Here is a 16,876-nt window from a genome sequence, read left to right on the forward strand (position 1 = left end):
TTACTTGCTTTGAATTGGTTGGTTTGGGGCTTCCCTCATTGCTATTATGTCCTTAAGGCCTTTGAATTCTAATTCAATGGATCACACGGGTAATTGGTGTGAAGAAGTAAAATTGAGTCTTATAATCCATAGGAAGAGATATTCTTGGTGTGCTCTGTGTTGAGATTCTGTTCCTTTATTTAAATCAGCTCTTGAAGTTGCTAATAAATGGGGGCGGTAGTTTGCAAGTGTTTTAGACAGCATGTTGTGCTCTAAATTTCTTCAGGAAATGCATTTCTTGAGTTCTTCATTTCAAAAAATTTATGTTGTCTACAAGGCGTCATTTTTTCATTTAGCCCAGGTTTACCTATTAAATGCTTGAATACCTGATGTCAGTTACATATCTGTAAGGATTTGGGACTTATTGGTCAATATAATTCTTGCACACTAAGAATTAGTATTCTTAGTTATTTTTCATTGTGGACCTGCACACCCAGTATTTTATGGTGTCTTACTGGAAAATTGGGGATTACAGAACTAGAAATACATTACTACACTGTATTGGCCTATATCAATTTATAAAATATAATATATGACTCATTATCTTTTTTGATGTTTGATATTAGATTCTTTTTGTGTAATTTTGCTTAAAATTTGCTCCCTTTTAACATAACTATTTTATTGTGCAGTTCCACTATGTTACTTGATTTTGTAAATTCTTGATGTGTTATACATACATGCGTAGTTTTGTCCATATTTTATTTATGATTTAACTAATGCATCCAAAGTCATCACTTTGAGGTATTACTATGGTATCCTAGAAGACAATAGTGTTTATTTATCACTTGTACCCTTACTTCTCATAAAAAATAGAATGGCCATGCAGAATCTTAGTTTTTGGAACTCTTTTTTTTTTTTGGGCGGGGGGGGGGGGGATGTGTGAAGAAAAGGTAAGACTAGTCTTTGGAAGTTTTCAAGTCATATTTGTATAGATTGACTCTTAAGCACTGGAGTTTGGTGTCCTATCATGATTAATAAGATGTTGCTGTCTGTATCATGTTCTTCTCATACAGTGTCCGTTTCTCCTTAGGTATATGTTCAATATCTTGTTCTATTTTCGTTGATTGCGTCTTTGCTAAACATCTGGTTGAATAACATACTGACAGAAGAAATTTTGAATGTTGTGTGTAGCTTCCCTTGCATCTCAAAGACTTTTATACATGTTCCATGTACTCTCCCGGGGTTTTCGGAATGGCTACCACAGCTCGGTTCTGTGTACAATAATGATGGATATGGTGATGGTGGTCTAGCATTTAAGCATTATGGTTTCTAACTTCCAATGGATGGATTCCTGACCTTCGAATTGAAAGCTAAAGCTACTTTGTGTAACGAATGAGCTTAACCAACTTTTCTCTGGATTATGGAGGATGTGGCTCTCAATATTCTGATGAAGGGAAATTGTAAGTTATATTACGTGGCAGGCAGTGGGGTTGGAAGAATTAGGCTATAAAGTTGGCAATCAGAGAACATTTTATTGTGCATGCAATACATTTATGGAGGTTTCACCATCACATTTGGTCCGAAAGCATAGTCAGCAGACAAACATGCGCAAACTGTCTTCTAATGGATCCCAGAAAGATCTGTGTTTTGCTACGCGGGATGGTTCATTATCTGAAGTAGATTCAGCTTTGGCGTTACTGAAAAAGAATGGGGGCAATATCAATTCAAGGAATATTTTTGGCCTCACTCCTCTTCACATTGCGACATGGAGAAACCACATTCCTATTGTGAGGAGGCTAATTGCAGCTGGTGCTGATCCTGATGCAAGGGTGTGTTGGTCATCTATTCCTTTTATGTCTTATGTCATTTGAATACTTAAGCTTTCTCATTTACGAATCACAGTAGTAAGTCATTTATGCTCCCCTGCTGGCAGGCATTTGATTCATTTTTTTTTAATTTTTGTTTTTTTTATATTAAGTATGTTACCATATTTTTATCTTCCTTTGTTAACACAAATGAAAGCGGTTGATTATCCCACCCTACTTCTTCATTAAGATGTTCTAGTACTCTGTCTTCGTGGAAGAATTATCTTTTACTTCGATAGAGTGACAAATAGTATTTTAGTTCATGACTGACCCTTGATGTTAAACTATGGAGGTTGTTCTAGTTGATTTGCAAATCAATGGGTTCTTTTTTCTTTTTATTTTTTTAGTGGGAACTTGTAACTTGCATTCGTCAGAGTACCACAATGCAGATGGGGAAAGAAGTTTTAAGAGATTATGGAATTTTTATTATATGCATACATTGGTGGTTTCATATGATAGATGATCTGACACCCATCTCACTGGTCAACTTTCAACCAAGAATGGAAGTGGAATAGGTCAAAAGTAGATTCAAATTTACATAGAATTTCCAAAAATTGCAGTCATAATGGCATTTTTGCAACTTTCGCAACTCTGGATACTTATTATATCAACAGGCATGCTCATTTCTGGCCTCAGATTTGACTGGTGAGACGCATGCAGGGTCCTCTGTCACAAAAACTCTCCCATATCTGCCATGGGAAAACGGGTGAAAATTATCATGTTTACCAGCCTTGGTGTCTCTAACAAGACAAATTAGACTTTACATGCATGTATATCTTATAGAGTTGTAGTTGTGTATACCATTTATATATCATTTGATCAATTGGGATATGTTTGTCTTAGATTTACTGGACCCCACCACTTTTCCCAGACACTGTTCAAAACATTCATTTTTTGAATCTGAAGCATTTTCTGCCAAATTGTTCATTGTGATAATTCTAAATGGAGTGAATGAAAGTCCCCAACCTGTGCTATTACAACCTTAGATTATTACATAAAGATCTAGAGCTTGTGAGTAGTAAAATAAAATATTTAATGCTCAGATAAGAATAAAATACTTAAGTCTCCCTCCCCCACCCAAAAAAAAAAAAGAGGGTGATTTTGGAAATGGACCAGTATCAGTTCTTATATTTGAGCACTCGTCAAAGACTGGTTCTGAAATCTGAAGTACCACCTGTCCTTATCTTTTCTTGTAGTTTGCCTTTGCAACCATATCTATTCTCATTATGCATGACCATTGCCTTTTATCTTATAGGATGGGGAATCAGGATGGAGTAGCCTACATAGGGCTCTCCATTTTGGCCATCTTGCTGTGGCAAGTGTTCTCCTTCAATCTGGTGCTTCCCTTACATTGGAGGACTCCAAATGTCGAACCCCTGTTGATCTCCTCTCTGGGCCTGTGATGCAGGCTGTTGGAAATGGTCATGATGCAGGTATGCCGATGCAGTGAATTAGTGGGCAGTGTCAATTTTGAATCTTTTCTGGTTTGAATGAGTTCCATTGAGCACAGACTGTGTGTAGTGATGTCCTGTGTGATCTTTTGTGTTGTTTCATCTGTTACAGAGGTCTTTAGCTGGGGAAGTGGTGCTAACTATCAACTGGGAACTGGGAATGCACACATTCAGAAGTTACCATGCAAAGTTGATTCACTTCAAGGCTCTTCTATTAAGTTGATATCTGCGGCAAAGTTCCATAGTGTAGCGGTTGGCACTCGTGGAGAAGTTTACACTTGGGGATTTGGAAGGGGAGGTCGGCTTGGACACCCTGACTTCGATATCCACAGGTAACTGAATGGTCAAAGCTGTATCATCTTGTAGGCTAGCCCTGTTCATGAAAATTGGGATGTCTCTTAGCTTCCCTGACATTTTTTTCATCCCTGCAATACTGATGATCCATTCCGTCAAGCACATTCCTATGCACGACTGCTAAAATAAAAATCCAAATAAAATCTTCAACCATCCAGAGGGATTTCCCTAGGGCAATGCAAATCAAGTCTGGGATCATTCAAGTGGAGCAACCTGTACTGGTAAAATGAGAATTGATGAAGAAGCCTTTCAGACGTTGTCATCACTAAAGCAATGGGAAAGGCTCCCCTGAATGGCTGAATCAGGAGACTAATGAGCGAGCAGCTCTTCGAACTTGTTGCAGTGTCTGGCTTGTGAACGATTAAACTAGACTGCAAGAAATCATTGACCTTGATTAAGAAAGGTTGGTTTGAGATTTAAGAAAATCTAATGACATTGTTGAAGCTGTCAACAAGGGAAATTCATCTAAGGATGGTAGTGGTTACTTTATTCTCCTTATGTCTTGCTATTAAGAAGTAAAAAAAACTCCAAATAGGCTGCATAAGAAATCATGGGGTTATTCTCTTTCTCTCTTCCCATAGATCTCCCCACTGGTTTAAGAGTGACTTCTCAAAGCATGCAATATATAGTCTTATGTTATTTATGGTAATGTGCTTACATTTATGAACGGCATATTGATGCTGCTTTTATTCCTGGTAATGCAATTCAAACCTCAAAAATGGTCTGGAATTTTCTGTCCTCCGTTTTGAGGGTGCTGACTTTTTAATTGTTTGTAGTGGCCAAGCTGCAGTTATTACTCCCCGACAGGTTACTTTTGGTCTAGGGTCCTGCCGAGTGAAGGTAGTTGCAGCTGCTAAACATCACACTGTTATAGCAACAGAAGGTGGGGAAGTGTTCACTTGGGGATCCAATAGAGGTACTTTTTTGTCTATTAATGGTCCAAAATTTTTTTCGGGCAACTTTTTGCTACTTTCTAATACAATTAGATGTTTCATGGGACTTACAAAACAACCCTCAAATTCGTAGTCAATAGTCACTTTTAGACATCAGTCAGACAAAGGAATGGGACAAAAGTCTGTTCTACATGTACATGATGTTTGTTGGTTCTTGAATCTTGGAAGCGAAAAAATGAGTTCAACTTGCTTGTTATTTCTCTTGGTGTGTTTTTTATATTTTATTACTTCCAGATTATTAAATTCCTTCCTGAAAATATCCTGCAGAGGGTCAGCTTGGTTATACTTCTGTGGATACCCAACCAACACCACGGCGAGTGAGTTCCCTTAAACCAAAAGTAATTGCTGTTGCTGCTGCGAACAAACACACTGCTGTGGTTTCTGAATCTGGTGAAGTTTTCACATGGGGATGCAACAAGGAGGGCCAGCTTGGTTATGGTACCTCCAACTCCGCATCAAACTACATCCCAAGGGTGGTTGAATCGGTGAAATTCAAACGTATGATAGGAGTATCAACATCAAAGTATCATACAATTGTATTAGGTGATGGAGAGGTAACATGCAGCATATGCTTGTTTGACTTTAAATAATATTCATTTTCCTAGTTAAATAAATCTTTTTGCTCCTAGGATAGTTTGAGGATGGAATCTTCAACTCAAAGCGCACCTGTTAATCTCTCAATCTTTTTAAGTATAAAACTCATTTAAGGGACAAGTAATTGACTTCCTCAGGGGGGACCTCCAAGAAAAAGTATGAGCTAAGGTCGTATGTTGAATTGCTCAAGTCTGCGGTTGACCTGTTGAGTACTTAATTTTTCTTTATGTTTTTTTTTTGTATGTTTTCAAGCTTTAAGTTTAGTGGATCGAGGAAACCCATGAGGGGGGGTGAATTGGGTAATCAACAGTGTATGGGAATAAAAATTTCTCTACTCAAAAACTTTAAGACTCAAAAGAAAGAAGTTGTAAAGTAAATAGAGTGTGATGAAAGTGAATTATGAAGGGAGGAAGAGACATTGGTTGACACAAGTAATTTACAGTGGTTTGGACAATACCTACATCCACTACCAAGAGGCACCCTCTTGGACTTTCCCCTAGTTGTGATCAAACACAATCAAACAACACAATTGCTTTTACGGATTCAACAACCCATGTGTTTTGGCTCAGACTCAAACCTAGTGGTTTTCTTTGGTTCACCACTAAAAATCCTTTACGACTTCACAAAGTTGAGATGAAGTGGCTCAAGTAGCCGAAGTATACAAATGACAGCTCAAAAGAATTAACTTCTAAAAAAGTAGATTTGCAAGATAGAAAGCACTTGGGGATTCTCAACTAAGGGGAACTTAGACACAATAAAAGTTATTCAATTGATGACAAAAATTTTGGTTAATTATCTTCAATGAGTCCTATTTATAATGCTCATCAACATGGAACTAAATCTCAATCAACATGGAACTATTTATAATGCTCATCAACATGGAACTAAATCTCAATTGATGGCAAAAATTTTGGTTAATTGTCTTCAATGAGGCCTATTTATAATGTTCATCAACATGGAACTAAATCTCAGTCGAAACTGCAGATTTCGACTGAGATATCTCGGTTTCGCAGCTGACCGAGATGAGTTGAAGGGGGGGGTTTCGACCATATTTCGATAATTTCACAAGTTTCGACTTGAACACCTATATAAAATCACTTATCCCCATCGAAACCAGGTTAGGCACTTATTTATGCCAAATATCATTTAAACTTGAGATATTATTCATAAATAAGATATTACCCCCTATTTGAATTCATTAAGAATATTTAAAAAATAAAATTCTAATAGGATAAAAAGTCAACCCCCTAATTCAAGAACAAAAACTAGATGTTCGGCGGTAGGTGCAATTTTCAACATTTAATTGCTGGGGTTTTTCTCAAATCTAAAAATTTTATAAATCTTAATATGATAAAGCATTGCTAAAAACCAAAAGAGTGGTAAAATATTCATTTGTTTTGATTTCTAAAAATTTATTTCCATTCAGAGCAATTTTAATCAGCATTCGCACACACCAAATTAAGTTTGACTGGAACATAACTCCTTCAATACAAAGACTGTTCGAAGACTAGCTCTCATGGCCATTTTTTCACCAACTGGCGGGCCGGTTATCAATGATCGTTATTGTACATAGCCATTTTATAGCCGTTGTACAGTGACCGACCACTCATCGGCGAGTCAGTACATCGGCCGGTGAATAGCCGGTGCTGCCCATCAGCCGGATTCACAAGCTGGTTCGCCTAAGTACCTCTCAGGAGGTTTTCAGCCGGTTCAAGCTACCGGTTGTCCTCAGGTACTCTCAGATAAGAACAGACGGTCCTCAACCGACGAGCCAGTTGCTGATCAGGCCAGATCTTAATGTGATTTTGACTATTCTTTTATGAATAGAATTCTAACATGTTTTAAGTAAAAAATACTCCAATTTGGTCATATAGCTACCCAAGACCGTTTTACCAAAATGTCTTAAGTATAAGTTTTCCATTTGGTCATAAGTTGGACTTTTTTGGTCAAAGGCATCCTATGTGTCCTAATTGAGAATCATCTTACCTGTTGTGCTAGGAATTACAAGTATGCAATATTACAATCATAAATTCCTAACACAAGAAATCATCTACACTTGATGGAGTCCTTTGATGATGCCATTGAAGTTCTTGACCCGCTCTTGACCCAATTGTGCTTGAACTTGGTGATGATGGCTGTAAAGACTTGAGGTAGGTGCTCTTCACATATACCAATTGTTGTGACACCAAACAAGTCAATTTAAGATGGACTTAAACAAGGCAAAAGATAATTATATAAGGGTCACTTGATGCCGATTATGGACTTAAAGAAGTGATGAACAATTCATGCCAAAGGGGTGGGCTTACACTAGGCTCATGATAACCAAGATGGTTGCCATTAGCTGTCGCAAGTTTGAAGGTCAAGATCACAAAGTGACTTGACCAAACCACAAACACGTTACACAAATAACCTACACACATACAAGTAGGGTTAGATTATACAAATTTAATCAAGACTTTTTCCTTTCAAAGACACTGTTTAGTTTTCACCAAAAACAATGAATATAATCTATGACTCAACAAAGTTGACCTAGGTCTTAAATGAAGAGTTTATTGATCGAATTTAGAGCAGATGTGCTTATTCCTCTGTTCTGTTAAAATTACAATTCTATTTTGATATTTTGCTTCTAATTTTTTTTTGTATCTTTCCCTCTGTTTCTCAATAAATTCTCATACCTCAATTATATGATTGTGGATCATTACGGCTTGCAGGTGCATACTTGGGGACATAGACAAGTCAACCCAAGAAAAGTAGACATTGCCAAGTGTAGGAACAGTGGGCCAGTTAAGTTTCATTATTTTGGACGATCTAAAGTGGTTGCCATAGCCGCAGGGATGGTACATAGTATGGCTCTCACAGCCGATGGTTCAGTATTTTATTGGAATTCTGCCTATCCAGAAAGATGCCAACAGGTTTGTTTTGACTAGAAGCTACCTTGTAGCCTATCCTTTCCTATCATCTTTCAATAATATCTGATTCTCGTCATTTTTCTGCTGCTCCATGTAGTTGTATTCTCTCAGTGAGAGAAATGTGGTCAGTATTTCTGCGGGCAAATTCTGGGCTGCTGCAGTTACAGATACAGGTGATGTTTACATGTGGGATGGAAGGAAAAGTAAGGATGAACCTCCTGTTACGACCCGGCTGCATGGTGTGAAGAGGGTTACTTCAGTTTCAGTTGGTGAAACACATATGTTGTTTGTTTGTGCTCTTTATCACCCATCTTTTCATCCTAAATTGGCTGAGAAACCTCAGGAGCCAATTTTAGAGGTTACTGATGAATTAGAGGAGTTAGATGAACATTTTATGTTCACTGATACGGAAAAGGTGGAAAACAGGAAGATGTCATCCATTGTGCGAAAGGGTGACCCAGATGACACATGTGCACCAAGCTTAAAAAGTCTTTGTGAAAAGGTGGCAGTGCAGGCTCTGGTGGAGCCAAAAAATGCTATACAGATGCTTGAAATTGCTGATGCTTTGGGAGCAGATGAACTGAGGAACCATTGTGAGGTAATCATTGATAATATCTTTTGGCTCAGAAATAAAAAAATTCCTTAAAGAGAGGTGGTGCTGAGTTTCAGGACTCTCTATCTCAAATGAATTTTCTACCTCTACTTGGCAATGCATAACCCCATTTGACATAGGTTGTCTGTGGCATCAACTTTCTTGAGAAGTTTTTCTTTTCCAATGAGATTGAGGTTTCAGAATGTACTTGTATTATATCCGAGGAAAGGTAGAAATTCCTGCTTGTACCATATTCGTGTGGCACACATGCATGGCTTCTGGGATTCACCATCGTATAAGTGTGGAAGGGTGAACATCCAATGCATGAGTCCATATTGGAGACTGCTGGCTCTCTAGACTCTTTTCTAGACTATCATGTGTTCTGTGCTACACTGATAATAAGTTGGTAGATTCCATTGTTATCACAGTTGTCAAGATGATGTCAAGGCTTGCCTTCGTGCCCTGGGCACCTTTTGTTTCGAGTTGTCCATGTCTAAACGATGAAGGAAATATACCTGTAGTATGGAAAACATGCCTGGGATGTGGAAAAACACCTAGAAAATGGCAAATATGCTCTGTAATATGACACTCACCTTGGCTCACGTTGGCACCTTGACAACTGTGATTGTTACCATCCTTTAATTGTATGAATTTTTATTTTACGTGGCCCAGATCACAAGTGGTCAATGTGTGCTACTTGAGCAGTGTTGGTTGTGTTTGCATCATCTTTCTCTGACAGATATCCCTCAATTATTTTGCGTTCCATAATCACTCTTTTAACTCCCAAAGCTTATGAAGTTAACCACACCTTTTTGCAGGATATGGCCATTCGCAACCTAGACTACATATTTACTGTCTCTACACAGGCTGTGGCAAGTGCGTCACCTGATGTTCTGGCTAATCTGGAGAAACTATTGGATTCAAGGTCCTCTGAGCCGTGGAGTTACCGTAGGCTGCCAACCCCGACAGCTACTTTTCCTGTCGTCATCAATAGTGAAGAGGAGGACAACGAGAGCGAATGCCTCAGGGTTCGTGCCAATCCTTTGAAACACATCTTAAAGAATCAGGGGTACCAAGGATCAGTCTACTTTCAACAGAATAAAGATGGTGCTAATCCATCTGTCCTAAAAGCAATCCGTAATCTGCGGAAGAAGTTGCAGCAGATTGAGGTGCTTGAGATAAAACAGTCTAATGGCCACCTTCTTGACGAGCAGCAAATTGCAAAACTACAAACAAAGCCGTTTCTTGAAAGTTCACTTGCTGAGTTTGGTGTCCCAGTTGAGACACAAGAGGATGCTTCATCTCCTATGTTGCTGGATGGGAAAGGGAAAAAGGTTGATGTACCTAGAAAACAGAGGAGAAAGAGTAAACAGAAAATGGCACATGTGGAAGCTGCCTCTGGAAGCACTGGGACTGGTATAGAGCCTGTCCCTGTAAAGGGTTTCTTGAGTGTTGAGATCCCTCAAACTCCCGAGCATAAGGTTGGTCATAGCCTTTTCAATCAATATTCGAGTAGGATGTAATTCTAGTTTCAATGTGTTTTTAGGTAAATGGGAGAGAAAAATCTTAAAGTTGCTGAGACTCATTAATAACTTAAGCATTACTGGCACTACAAACAAGATAACTGTCAAACATGGGACACAAGCTTTATTAATCAGTTGCTCATATCTGGAGATCCCAATGGTTGAAGTTAACATTCTTGTTTTTTTTATGAGCTGGCATATTTCATATTGCACAGTTTTCACTTGTGAAAAATATGGCAAATGAACCATAACAACCCTGAGATTGGATGGTTACTGTCTTTTGTCTATGGTTTCAAGTATCAGGATTGGATAGGGTGGATTGGCTGGCACTGATCCACCTGATACATCTGATACCAAATCTCCCCTCAAAATATGTCACCGGATTGGGATTAGTGGCTTCTGATCCAACCTGCAATGCAAAATTTTCTTCTGCCAGGGTTTACCACTTTGAGACTCTCACATCCCATAGTAATGTTTTTGTGCATACATATATTCAATCCATTCTTTCATCTTGAAAACCATCAATATTTATGTTCTTCCCCTCATCACTCTTCTGAAATTTCTCATCACATTGTAAATTTGTTGTATTGTGATTTTTAATAGGAGGATACAGATTTTGAGGAGGCTGACAGCAGCCACATCATGGAAGTGTCTCCTTTATATAGTCTGAAGAAAGAAAATCCTGACTCCCGCCATGGCAAGAACCAGTTGCCTACCATTTCTAAGAAGAAGAAAAAGAAAGGTGGTCTTTCAATGTTCTTGAGTGGTGGCCTTGATGATGATCGCAAACATGCTGCTGCCCCGTCTCCAATGCCCAAAAATGAAGGCCCTGTATGGGGTGGGGCGAAGATTTTTAAAGGATCCAGTTCACTGCGTGAGATCCAGACTGAGCAGAGCAAAACAAAGGAAAGTCAGCCAAGTAGGGCGGGTAAGGATATGAGTGAAGATCTTGTTGATGGAAGAAGTGGTGGACAAATCCGATTGGGTTTGTTCATGCCGGTGGGTACGGTATCTAGCCCAATATCTGTGGGTTCTGCTCGTGCATCACCAATGTCTGATGGAGAGAAAAGCACGCCCACCTGGGCTGCTGCAGGGACTTCTCCTATATTCTCCAGGCTATCTCTTAGGGACATTCAGCTGCAGCAGGTAAGGTCTACTCATAATTTTTTTGCTCTATGTTATCAATCTATTGAATATTGAATTTGAAACTCATCCAAGTGCCGATCAATATGCTTTGGAAATTGATCGAAAAAGAAAAGCTGTAAGTTGAGCACCAAGAAAGAAAATAATGGTCTTAATTATATAATTACAAAAAAAATCCCGTAAATTCAACAAGTAAATAGCAACTTATATTATTTTGAAATGATAGAATTTTTGTGATTTCTTGAGTTTCAAAGTCATTGCTACTACTAGGGCTCTCACCAGATCAGATTTGAGTCGGATCTCTCTAAATCCGACTCAAATCCGTTAAGCATATTGTCCAATCTGACTTGATCCGATTATCTGATGGATCGTTAAAAGCCTGGGTTGATCCAGTATCAGATAAGAATATCACATATCTGATCTGGTCCAATTCGATTCAATTTTCCTAATACTTGCCGTGGTAATTGGAGTACCCTGTTCAAAAGGGAAAATTCTATGATGAGTTCTCGGCTAGAAAAAATGAGTGGCTGAAGAAACAATTTTAGTGAAAGGGGAGGATTGTGGGAGTGTTTAATCTGGGTATTGACGTCGAATCTGGGGAAGGGTGGGATTTATAGAAATACAGGAGTTTGAGAAAATCAATCCCTGCATTTTTTTTGGGGGGGGGGGGGGTGTGGGTGGGTGCGGAATTGAGGATCACAGATATTCTATGTGGAGCAGCACTAAGGCTAAGGAGAACAAGAAGCCCAACATGCCCATAAACTCAGTGAGATCTGTAGTTGATGGAAGAATGAATTCACCCTCGGCTGGATGGCTGCTGTAGAAGGCGGTCACCCAAAACTCAATGTCACAGAGCAGCACGCTAGCAGTGATGGCCGATGGGTGAATGAAAGAGAGACAGAGGTGTTCAGCACTCCAGCAATTTGGGCAGACGGGAGAGACAGTTGTTTAGAGATGGGGATTGGGGACATATAAGGAACCAAGGTTTTTCATCTTTTACGTTATGTAACTAACTATACTATACCTAATATATTTTTAATATTACTAATATAACCTTGTTAAATATGTTATCACAAATCGGATTGGATTAAATCCGGATTTGATCACACTCCTAATTGGATTGAATTGTGGTCTTACCGTAAGCTCTTAATTGGATCAGATTCATATCAAAACCGGATCAAAATCTGATCCATTGACAACCTAGCTACCACACCTCAGGCACAACATATGTGTCCTTAACTTGCTGTCTCCCAACCTAACCCTTGAGCTTATTACAGCATCTGTGAGTGGTTTTTTAACACATGCCCTAGGACGAAAAATGTTTCCATATGATTTTTGCAGCTTCTACTTCTAATTGTAATTTGGTTCTTACATCTTTCAATTATTGTTACAATGCAGGAGAAAAACCAGCATGCTCTTGCTCACAGCCCAAAAACTAGAACGGCTGGGTTCGCTGTCTCTTCTGGCCAGGGCTCTCCATCAGACACTGCTAGCTCCAATCGCTGGTTCAAACCAGAGGTTGATACAACCTCATCAATCCGTTCAATTCAGATAGAGGAGAAGGCAATGAAGGACCTCAAGCGCTTCTACAGCAGCGTTAAGTTGGTGAAAAATCCTACCCAAGTCATATGATCTCTAACCAGTAGATGTAGTGATTTTTATTTTTGGGCCCATGGTATTCTTTTTGTGTTGTCTATTCTCCCTTAGATGTAAATTTTCTGTACAGATGATCTGGTTGTACATTCAACTGTCATAAAGTAGGTTCATCATCATCTTCTTATCCAGATCCTTTTCTATGCTAAACCATTTATATCCTGTCCTACTGGATGGTGTAGAGTCGTCCATTGGTATTCAGGTTTATGGTTGGAGGGGTTTTTAAGTAGAGTGATTTTTTTTGATTGGATGAAGGCCTGACTCCAAATGAAGAACAGTACTAAAAGAATAAGGACTCCAGAAAAAGAAGACTTGGAAACTTTTGATAGATTTCTCCTGCAATGCACTGGTTGTCCCTGGCACGAGCGAGCTATTGACATTAATTTTATCCTCTTTCATTATTATGAAAGATGTATAAATTTGATTGAGAAACCAACCCACCAATGCTTCTCAGTTCTTATTGTCCCCTTTTGACTTTCCTCTTTTCTTTTAGTTCATTGAGTCTGGTCTTTGGAGCTGTGGTGAAAGGTTGTGGTCCAAATTCTAGGGCCTACTCGGTTGTAATCTTTGATCTATATGTCCATCAAATCTGTGTTGAGATACTATTTTGTGCCTCATGGTTGGTGGAAGAAAAAAACTAATTGTAGCTGATTTCCTCAATCAGATTACTGAGGGGAGTAAAAAAATATTATGAAGGATTGGTGTTGGATGAGGAAAAGGAATGATGGGAAGTGAAAAATGAGATACAAGTTGATTGGTAAAGGCAAAGACTATATAGCCTTCAGGTTCAATTATTGCTCTTATCTTTCTGGTTTGGCTACTATCTCATTTGGGCAAACAAATTATTGAGCATCTGATTGGAATCCAAAGGTGAAAAATGGCAAATTGATGTCATCAATGTGGGTCCCAATCGTTGTGCACTTGAATAATCTTATTGTATGATTGATGCTTTTGGAGTCTTCTGAATGGGGTTTACCTAAGAATATCCATTCAGTCAAGAATCCAGAGTCCTGATAAGAAGGTGAAGAAAGCACAGAGAAGATTGCTTCTTTCCAATGCTTCCCATCTAAAATGAGTCAAAACCCAAAAAAACATTGTTGTCAGCTGCCTCAAATGCCAAAAAAAGGTAACGAAAGTTGGAAGGAGTTGGGCCTGTAGGAGGAGGAAGAGGAAGGCTTTTTTGGGTGTCTGTCCGTGATACACAAGGGAGGGAGGGTATGTGGGCCCTTTGTACGTGTCAAGTTTGAAGTAGTCACAGTAATTGACCCCACGTAAGACACCAATCAAGTATGTTCCCAACACTAGCGAAAGTGGGTGGGCCCAAGGATTGCAAATCATCACAAATGTTAAATAGTTGGAACAAAGGATCTCCCAATTTCTTGTTCCAAAAAGATGAAGAGAAATCATTACTCAAAATCATGTGAATAATCATCTCAATGTCTCTCTCTTTCTTTCCTCTTTTCTTTTTGTTCTTTTTCCATTTTTTTTTAATACCCCTGGAATCGAGGTGATGCATGTGTAAGTGAGAAGAGTAACCTAATTATTACCCCAAAAAAAAAATTTAGAAGCGAAAGCTAACTTCATAAACACACAGAGGGAAATAAGGGTTTCAAAAAAGGGGGAATCGGATCGGCAAATCGACCAATTTATAATGGAATCGGCTGATTCATAATGAAATTGTATGACATTGACCTTGGTTTCCACCAACTTTAATCACTGAGAGGTGATTCATTAAATAATTCCTTTGTATTTTCAGTTGAATCGAACCGATTTCTGATTCCAGGGCTGATCCCAACTTCACAACAAATTGAATCGGGCCGATTCGGATCGGATTCGATTCTGATTGATTCCACCACTGAATAGAGTTTTAAAAGAGAGAGAGAGAGAGAGAGAGAGAGGGGAATCCTCTTCAAAAGGTGAAAAATCATCTGATGTTGAAACCCACGAAGAAAAGTTTTTTATTTTGTTGGAAGACAATCATTTGTAGCTGATGATATTTACAAGCCCAAATATGTGTAAATAGAAAATAAATAAGAAATTATTGAGTTAAAAAAAGGGGGGGGGGGGGGTGGGGTGGGTGAAGACTATCCAATATTGTGGGTCCCAGATCCAAAATAACCTGCTTGTGCTTTTATAAAGAAATATCAGGATTCCAAACAGGTTTCTTCCGTAAGGTCTACAATCCGACCAACATTGATCTTCAATGAAGTTGCCAGTTGCCTTCAATCTGAAACATAGAAATTTTTTGATTGAATTTTCCTCCACCTACGGTGAATGGGATCGGAGATTCCATTCAGCGTGAGGCAAGAGAGGGTGGGAGAAGGCATCATGAGAGTCTTTTAAAAAAATATTAAAACCCAATTGTGGTTGAACCGTCCTCTATGGGTGGAGGAAAAATTTATCCTATTAGTATGAAACTTTTTCACTCTTGTTCCAAACAAATACTTATTATTGAAAATCTTCCTTCTCATTTTTCTATTTTACTTCATTTTAGGTAAGTAATAAAATTCATTTTTCTATTTTATTTTCATCTAAACATATTGATGCCAAATCTTTGCGAAGCTAAAGAAAAAGTGAGGAAACATATAATGCCTTGATTGATTAGAAGTATTTTTTTTTGTGGAAAGAAATTTCTATTGCGATTAGTGGATTACACTCCTGTGTTCTGCAACCAGTGAAACAGAGAAATAGGGATCGGAATTGGATCAAACAGTTCTATCCAAAACAGACTGGGCCCTCCTTGCCAAGACATCTGATTGATTAGAAGTAAGTGATGTGGAATTAGAATAAAAGTAAAATAGAAATTTTTTTTTTTTTTTTGGTGAAGAGCAAAATATATTTTTTTGATATTGTTACAAATAACAATTACGTAGGTAACTTACCGACATACTAAACTCAATGTTGGTGTGTTACCATATTTAATAGGGTGAATTGTTGAGTTTAATATTTTACTAAATTATTTACACATTTATTCATCGTAATAATACCAAAACTTTCCATGTTTCTTTTGTTCTAGTTTCACATTACTTTAATTTTAACCAAATAAAGGCCATAGCCCTACCAACAAAAATTAAAAAAAAGAAAAGGCCATAGGATTTTGCCTGAACCAAAAGCAAAACCACCTTCACAAAAGAATCAGGTGAAGAAATCATCATTTGATCTACCTTCTTCAATGGGCATTTGACAAACTTAATTTATTGATGGAGAGGATATTGATTTAATTTGCTTCCTCCTGTGAGGTACCTGGTATGCATTATCATTCTAATGTTGTAATCTCCTCAAAAAAAATAAAATGGATGTACCTAGTGCACAAGGCTCCTAACACTGTAAGGTCTAGGGAGGGTCATAATGTATGCAGTCTTATTTTACATTTGGTCCATAAAGAACCCCTCCCCCTTTGTAGTGATTAAAATCTCTTGTAATTTAAAGTCCCATTGAGGAGTTAGAGAAGATACGTCACTATGCCCAGTGAAGTATAATGTTCCACTAGTTGCCACTTGGTAGTACACGGGTTAGTCCATGTGATAGGGTATATATATATATAACATACATCTCAATGATCAAATTTTTATCCAAAGTAAACAAGGAAAGTTGCTCAAACTTTGATTCAAAGTTTTCTACTTCATTGGCCATAATGACAGAAAAGAAAACCCTCTCTACAATGAGGCCCTAGACTTTTTGACCCTAGACTTCATAGCCTTAATTTCTTCTCAATGGAGTGTTGTCTCTTTAGCTCATGATAATGCTACATTTGCTTCTAGACTTGTTTTGATATTGTTTGGTCAAGATCTTTCCCAGCTAAGGTTATGAATTCTTTTGAAGAACTTACATAGCTGTTTCTTTAATAAAAATATTTTTTT

At 38.2% G+C, this 16,876-nt stretch overlaps 1 protein-coding gene across 1 annotated transcript; it reads left to right on the plus strand.

Annotated features, from left to right (window-relative positions):
• The first annotated feature begins 1,091 nt into the window (after positions 1-1,091).
• LOC122649110 lies at positions 1,092-13,141 on the plus strand. Its single transcript, XM_043842475.1, has 10 exons — positions 1,092-1,808; positions 3,100-3,277; positions 3,399-3,627; positions 4,426-4,565; positions 4,870-5,156; positions 7,908-8,108; positions 8,203-8,703; positions 9,516-10,178; positions 10,824-11,366; positions 12,762-13,141. Exons 1-10 carry the CDS (start codon positions 1,533-1,535, stop codon positions 12,993-12,995), a joined length of 3,252 nt encoding a protein of 1,083 aa, XP_043698410.1. The 5' UTR covers positions 1,092-1,532; the 3' UTR covers positions 12,996-13,141.
• The last annotated feature ends 3,735 nt before the right edge of the window (positions 13,142-16,876 follow it).

Source organism: Telopea speciosissima, chromosome 1 (assembly GCF_018873765.1).
Source record: "Telopea speciosissima isolate NSW1024214 ecotype Mountain lineage chromosome 1, Tspe_v1, whole genome shotgun sequence".
NCBI classification, from domain to species: Eukaryota; Viridiplantae; Streptophyta; class Magnoliopsida; order Proteales; family Proteaceae; genus Telopea; species Telopea speciosissima.

Excerpts from the sequence above, each read along its gene's own strand:
- LOC122649110 (XM_043842475.1), top strand. The coding sequence starts at position 1,533 with ATGGAGGTTTCACCATCACATTTGGTCCGAAAGCATAGTCAGCAGACA. Across the intron at positions 8,704-9,515 it reads AACTGAGGAACCATTGTGAG|GATATGGCCATTCGCAACCT; the intron begins GTAATCATTGAT and ends ACCTTTTTGCAG. Across the intron at positions 11,367-12,761 it reads GGGACATTCAGCTGCAGCAG|GAGAAAAACCAGCATGCTCT; the intron begins GTAAGGTCTACT and ends GTTACAATGCAG.